Source organism: Penaeus chinensis, chromosome 3, assembly GCF_019202785.1.
Source record: "Penaeus chinensis breed Huanghai No. 1 chromosome 3, ASM1920278v2, whole genome shotgun sequence".
Taxonomy (NCBI): Eukaryota; Metazoa; Arthropoda; class Malacostraca; order Decapoda; family Penaeidae; genus Penaeus; species Penaeus chinensis.
In genome coordinates, this window is record NC_061821.1 from 11,599,097 (window position 1) to 11,606,596 (window position 7,500).

The 7,500-nt window shown below is 45.6% G+C and overlaps 1 protein-coding gene across 1 annotated transcript in view; it reads left to right on the forward strand.

Annotated features, from left to right (window-relative positions):
* The window catches only part of LOC125040371 (iroquois-class homeodomain protein IRX-6-like), an 8,519-nt gene that overhangs the window by 660 nt on the left and 359 nt on the right, over positions 1 to 7,500 (forward strand). Inside the window, exons 2-6 of the mRNA XM_047634929.1 lie at positions 3,855 to 4,048; positions 4,176 to 4,291; positions 4,433 to 4,589; positions 5,046 to 5,217; positions 5,802 to 7,500. The exon at positions 5,802 to 7,500 is cut by the window's right edge and continues 359 nt beyond it. Coding sequence (XP_047490885.1) covers positions 3,855 to 4,048; positions 4,176 to 4,291; positions 4,433 to 4,589; positions 5,046 to 5,217; positions 5,802 to 6,409 — 1,247 coding nt within the window. The 3' untranslated portion in view covers positions 6,410 to 7,500. The remainder of the gene's footprint in view (positions 1 to 3,854; positions 4,049 to 4,175; positions 4,292 to 4,432; positions 4,590 to 5,045; positions 5,218 to 5,801) is intronic.

A 7,500-nucleotide genomic window follows, 5' to 3' on the forward strand; every position in this document is an offset into this window, starting at 1 on the left:
AATTCAAGATAGCTCAGCAAGTATACTCCACATATCTAGTGACAGTGAAGTCTCAATCTCCGTCATTTACGTATCATGGGTCAGTTTATTGTAAAACGTAAATTAGGACCAAATAGACCTCAGCGCGAGTTCAGTAGGTCTGGGATTGCCATTTAGAGGGGCTTATGTCATGGGCCTTCTAGTTGTTGATGAATTTATTAAGGTGAATGCAATTATCCTATGGAGGGGTCGGGTTAATTTGAACTTTTTAGCAAATGATAGGGTAACACAGCGAAACAACGCCCGAAATTGTATATTAATGAGGTTCTTGGATTCATATTTATTAATATTAATAAACATGCAAGTGTTATACCTAGTACAGTTATTACAGCAATCATGTTAAATGTTCTTGACGGTGTGTAATCATATTGAAATACCAGCTCAGGCGGTTTCATGAATTATGGCAGGACCATAAGACGATCGATTGTAAATAGAGTCAATCAGCTGTAAAATCTTGGAAGGTTTTCTCCGCCCGCGAGAAGGCGTCGCAAGTCTAGGGATTTCGCATTCCAAGTTTCGTTGTCGCGCAGAGATGCCACGGAAATCGACCAGGTATAGCGCCAATTAGGAACCTCATCAATCATACTTCTTCATATTGCAATTGCATTTTGTCGAAGCGAATCTTCATTCGAGTGTTCGATTGATCTAAACACCTGGCGAATGTTTATAGCAATCATTTGAGATAATCACGTACTGAAACTGTCGCAAGCTTTATGTATGATTGGTATACACTAGGGAACGAGAGGCGAAAGATGTGCAGAGAGCAGTCGGAGTAGCCACGGAATTAGCCGCGGTAAAATTATCGCGGCAGTAATCCCAAGACTACGAACAACTCATTTAAATGCGAGACGGGCCGACGCGGCCGCGATTATGCAGGGCACGTCGCCAGTGTCGCGGCGGAGCGCTAACACTTACTAAATTTTCCCAAAGTGCTGAGAATGAACCATCCACAGCGAAGGCATGACGTTCTGTTCACTTCGTTAGTATGATCAATATCTAACAATATTGTTCCGATAAATAACACAGCGATTATTTCAATAGAAGTATCTTCTGTCATTTAGTACTAAGACAGAGTAATATTCATACATACTGATCAGTACTATGTTCCATTACAAATGATTTTTACTCCCAAATCATAACGCTTCTGACACCACCAAGCGAGTAGGCGAGAGGGGCTTGCGTCACCCCGCTGAAGGCACAGCATCATCGGGTTAAAATCAAATCTGATCCGCTTGTCATACAGCCTGGCGAAGCATCCCTGGTAATTTCCAAACTTAATCTCCAATTTGGCATACACCCCTTCACCCCTCCTCCTCCTCTTCCCCCTCCTCCCCCTGCCTCCGATATTTCTCTCCCCATTTCGCTTCACCCCTTCAGGCCCCTCTCCGAACCCCTCCCCACCCCATTCCGCCGCGCTGGTCGGAGAGCATGAGTGATCAGAAGGGATAGTTGTTTATATGTAAATTAGAAGGGCGGAGATTTAACTGCGTTGTTTCCCCATTACCGCCCGCCTGTTCTGGTAATTGTCGCAGTTTATGTTTGGGCCCCGTATGGTTTAGTTTTGTTTTAATTGGCTATTTTTTTGCCATTTTTTGGAGGGGGACTGGAGCGGGCGTTCATTTTTTTTCTCTCTTTCTTTTTTTTGTAAATTTTGTTATTTGATTCTTCGGAGTCAGAAGTTCTCGCAGCTTTAGAACTTTCGCGATTTATATCATTGATAATTAAATGTAAAAATGGATTGTGTGATTGCTTTATTAATATTTTTATATAACTAATTAGCGCAATCATCACATTAACTGGATCACAGTAAACATCAGTGTTAATTTCTTTTACATTTATAATGATGTAGAGGATTCTGTTCCGCCAGTAATTAGGGTAATGAATTTATTCATTGTTATTACAGGTTGAACCATATTTAAGCAGGATGAAAACCCCAAATTCTTTTAAATAATTTCGATTATATATTTTATTTCGAACTTAACGTTATTGGTTGAAAATAAGCACTACTTATTTATGATACTGAAGTATCATTCTAATAAACACTAAATAAATCATAAAATAAACCAAAAAGAGTTGAGCATTTACAGTTCATAAATTCATATATATACTTACGACGCATTCATAATTATTATGATGATATATCGCTGTTCAAGTCGCAGCATCACCGCCGGCAGAGCATCCTCCCCCATCCTTGCCTCATCCCACTCCATATCGCCGCTCCCATCGCTACCTGCCGCCCATCATCATCCTCACGCGGGCGGCATCATCAGACCTCTGCCTTCCCCTTCCATCCTTGCACCTTCCCCGCCATCATCCCATCCTCCCAGCCCCCGAGGCAAACAGTAGCCTGGAAAATCCTCCTGGAAACTACCGGCAGATGTGCTAACTGGTTAATTACAAGCTCGAGGGAGGGCGGGGAGGCGGGCGCCCTTTGAGCAGGTCTAGACGCACTTGACCCTGCGACCTGGAGGTTCAAAAACTTTATGGCGGCGTCGGAGTAGTCTTCAAACAGGGTCGGCGGCGGTTTCTTGTTATTCTCTTGTTTATAACCAGGAGAGTCATTGATAGGCGGTGATTACCGAAGCTTCATCATGACCCGGAGGGATTTTGCGGTATCATTTTGCCAAACGCCAGATAGGCGATTATCTGGTCACCAGTTGCAAATGGAACGCGCCTCCTCTAGTGGCGAACCATAAAACTAGTATTTGTTCGGCGCAAACCACATTGGCTCTAAAAAAAAATGTCGATTAAATTAACTTCGAACTTTGACGTCCCGACGAGACTCCACCAAAAAACGGAAAAGCTGGCCTTTGGGTTTTACGACTCGAGGTGCTAATGGAGGACGGGGAAGAGAGTTTTGTGTCCCTTATCTCGGTAGACATCTAATTATCTCGTGTAATCATCGGTTATCTGCCGCATCAGCCTCCAGCCGTGACGCAGAAGTATCACCTCTGCCGCCGCGTCGCCAGGGAGCTGGACCGTGCGCGCCCGATTTCATTTGATATTCCGATCTTTGCTTCAAGGATTTAATTGGAATACTTATATGCACAAAGGCTCTTATTCCATCGGATTTAATTACGTTTATCCCAGACTTTATAGATTGAAATATGTTGATGTTCTTTAATTTCAATATTGGAGAAATTATATTTATTTTATTTATACATATTTGTCTTTCATATGCTTTTCGATTTGATTCGTATATTCAATAGCATATCCTCCATTTGATATTACTCAATAGCCCCAACTATCTCTCATAAAGTACAGACTCGACACACAACTCTCGCGAGCCATTCAGCATTTAATCCGAAATCCAGCAACAGTGGGATTTATCAGGATCCTGAACTCTGGAGGCATAACTGGAAGGGATTACTCTAAGTTGCGATTACATTATCCGGGGTTCTGTTGTAGCTAGTTTGCTGTCAAGTCCAACAAGGCGCAGCAATTTATTGGCTCGGGAGACTCCTTGGGAAGGTCTTGGAGGGGACGACCGGCTTCTGTTCCGCCGCAGATTTATTCCACTCGAAGGTGGATTTATCTCGCGAGGAGCCCAGGCCCCGATTCTGATGATGCGGTTCTTTCTGGCGGGCAAGGCGCGGGCTCTAGCAGCGGCTGCGTCTGGGGGCGGGACAGCATGCTCTTTATTTATAGGGAAAGGAAGATTTCTTGGTGATGTGGATGGTTTTGCGATTTAATTGTTGATGGGTCATAGTATTATTTTCGTCATTATTATGTTTGCTTGCTGTTGTTGGTGTATTATATATACATTGCATATTTGTTTATAAATGTCTTTAATATTTTTGTTTCCTTTTTTCCAGATTGGATGACCCCTTTGGTTAGCAGCTCACAGCTGAGTGCCACGCCTACGACGCCTACGGTCTCAGCACCTACGCCCACTCTCCCACACGCCCATCTGGCAGTCATGTATTCCCCGGCAGCGTATCCCGACCAGCCCACACCCTACCCCCTCCCCACCCTCGGCGGGGAACAGTCCGCCTTTTATTCACCGACGGTAAGTCGAATTTCTGTGTAGAACTACGTAAATCTGACGATAGCTGTATAGCATGACCCTCAGATACAAATTGAATTAACAATATGCTGCAGGATTTATATTGATAAATATTTTTCTTCCCTATTAGGCGGCAGGATTAGAGCTTAAGGATTCCCTGGCGGCCTCTCCTATGGCCCCGACCTGGCCTTATCCATCCGTGTATTATCCCTACGACACCGCCCTCGCGTCCTACCCCTTTGCTGGGTAAGTGTCATTGGCGACAATAGCCTAATCTATGGCAATTGTGTATTAGTTAATTTTGTTGTTATTATAATTATCAGTGGTTTATATTAATATTACTGCAATGTGTATTAGTTCTCACGTACATCGTTCTTCCTTTTATAGATACGGAGTAGGACTCGACGCCGCCCGAAGAAAGAATGCCACCAGGGAAGCTACGGCGACGCTGAAGGCGTGGCTGAACGAGCACAAGAAGAACCCTTACCCGACCAAGGGCGAGAAGATCATGCTGGCGATCATCACCAAGATGACTCTGACGCAGGTAAGCCCCTGTCAAGTCTCATTTTTGCGTTATGGTGTTTGGATAGGAATTGATATTTAGCTTCGATAGATTTATCCTATTTGTTTAGTTTTTGTTCTCATCTTTCCTGGAAAGCTAGGTTATTTAGTTCGTTGTTTTCTACACATTTTTCTGTGAGCGAATGGTAATAGGACTTAACATCATAAAGATTAAGTGAATGAAGGTTCAGAGCCCGTGACACATACCCTCTAATGCAATTGAACAAGCGAAGCATCACAAATAGAAGACAAGTCGCAGAGGCTTAGGGATTAGCAGTTAAGGTGTGAATAATGCAAAGCTTCGGAGTCAAAAGTGCAGGCCGTGGCTGTCGGGGGGAGGGGGAGGGAAGGGGAAGGAGGGAGAGAGCACTTCTAGGGCTGCAGTAGTACCAGATCCATGATGTTGCAGTTGTTGATCAGTGTCTCCTCTGTCCTGCAGGTATCCACTTGGTTCGCAAATGCCCGCCGTCGCCTGAAGAAGGAGAATAAGATGACATGGGAACCTCGCAGCAAAACTGACGAAGACGATGATGAAGATGATGACAAGGACGATGATAAGATTGATGATAAGGATGATAAGGACGACGACGAGAAGAAGGAAGACAAAGATGGTGAGTTATCACTGATCGTTGTTATATTTCATTGTTTCTAGTTTGTCCAGTTCGAAAAGCTAATGACAACATTGGTAACACCCGATGCCTTTAAAGCTTGTTTAAGTCGACACGTACGTAAGCGACAACAGAGGAAGCCTCTTAAGTGTGGATAAACTTGTCAGAGCCCCTTGTTTGTAGCACCGTAGTGACAAGGCTCCCTGACCTGATCAACACATTCTTGCAACTAACGCTGCACAATAATGTGTGTCTGTATGTATAGGAATATATGTAAATATATATATATATATATATATATATATATATATATATATATATATATATGTGTGTGTGTGTGTGTGTGTGTGTGTGTGTGTGTGTGTGTGTGTATGTATATATATATATATATATATATATATATATATATATATATGTATGTATATATATGTGTATATATATATATATATATATATATATATATATATATATATATATATATGCATATGCATATATACACATTTGTTTACGTATGTATATATGTGTGTGAATGTGTGGTACCTGCCCCTATGCAACTTACTAAATATTGTTTTTGTTTCTTTTAACAGTTATATTCAGCGATAGCGAGAAGGACAAGAAGGACATTGACGGAGGGCGCACCAGCGCGGGCACGGGCGGTCCGGGCTCCGGCTCCCCCGGTGCCCCGCCCACGGACGTGGCGCCCAAACCCCGCATTTGGTCCCTGGCCGACATGGCCACCTCGGGCGGCTTGGGCGGCGGCAGCACAGGCAGCCTGAGCAGCCTGAGCGGCGGGGCGGGCAAGATGCTGGGCGGCGGCATGGCCCGAGGCCTCCACCTGGAAGGGTCGCCGTACTCACGCCCTCTCTTCCCCCACACGTCCTACCCGTACATCCCCCACAGTGTTGGCGAGAGCCTCCTCTCCTACTCGTACAGCAAGTCCCTGGCCGCGGGATTCCCGCCCGTCACACTCTCTGACGTCACCACCGCAGGACTCCTCGCCCCCGCCCCCCTCGTCCACGACCTCTCGCGGCACGACCTCTCCAGACACGACTTGGGCCGGCCAGAAATCACGCGCCCCGAGGCCCTGCGGCCAGACTTAACCCGCGACCTGCCCCGTGACCTGCCTCGTCACGAGCTTGCACGACCTGAGCCCCACCGCCCGGAGCCCCGCCCACTCATGGACAAGGACGTGTGATGGCCCCGTCATCCTGGCCGCGCCCTTGTGTGTTAGTGTTACTGTGGCCTGGTCCAGTGAGGCCCGGTGCGTGAGGTGGCCCGCTCTGCTGCAGGAAGGCCCACGGTTCTCCAGCGAAGGCCACGAAGGCGGTTCACCCGAAGCGAAGCAGGACTTCTGAGTGTGACCCCAGCAGTGCCTCTTCCTTCCCCAGTGCCTGCGGGTGGTGGAGGAGGTGCCGCAACCCGCAACAGTGCCGGGGACACTGTGCCACCAGTGCCAGGATAGGAGAGATGGTGTCCCTATCCTCGAACGGGCATATACATTCCTCTTTGGCCCCGATATGGTGCACGTGCTTCCTCGGGCACAAGGGTTACACATTCCCTCGGCCCTGTAGTCGGTGACCGTGAAGGACCAGGAGAGCGGCAGAGCGCAGGGCCAGTGACAGTGTAGGGTAGTGCCGCAGTGTCGCCAGTGTCACAAAGTTAGCACCTCCTCACCCTGAGAACCTTCTCGAAAAGTCTCATTAACGTTTTTTTCCAATTATCGTTATGTTGTATGACTATAGACGCCAAAGATATTTAATTTAGGATGTTCCTATAAGTTATGTAACAAAATATATCCTATTTTTTACCATAGTGTAACATTGTTATAAACTCTTTTTCTGACATATCACGGTTCTGAAGCAGACGTATAACTATACTCCACGATGGATGTGCTTTGCCATAGAAATTACGTCAGACTGTCTGTCACAACTACTGACTGCGTGAAGGATGCAACTGAAATCCCCTCGTGCCAAAGTTCAGAAACTACACGGATAATGTTCAGGAGGTGAACAGATATGGAGGAGCCGGTGCCAAATTTCCTGTAATTCAGCGTCAAACGATAAACAGCGCATGTTAACCATAGTGTGACAAAATGTGATGCAAACGGTAATAAACTTTGCCATTATTAAAGTTCTGATCTTCGCGTGCACTTTGAAAGTATATCGAGGCTCCAAAGGATAACAACAGAAATTAACAGCAACGTTCTGATTATCGCTGAAGCTTCAATGACCATAAGAAACAACATTGTATTTGTTATCTCTTGAGCGAACATTTTTGTGTAAGGCA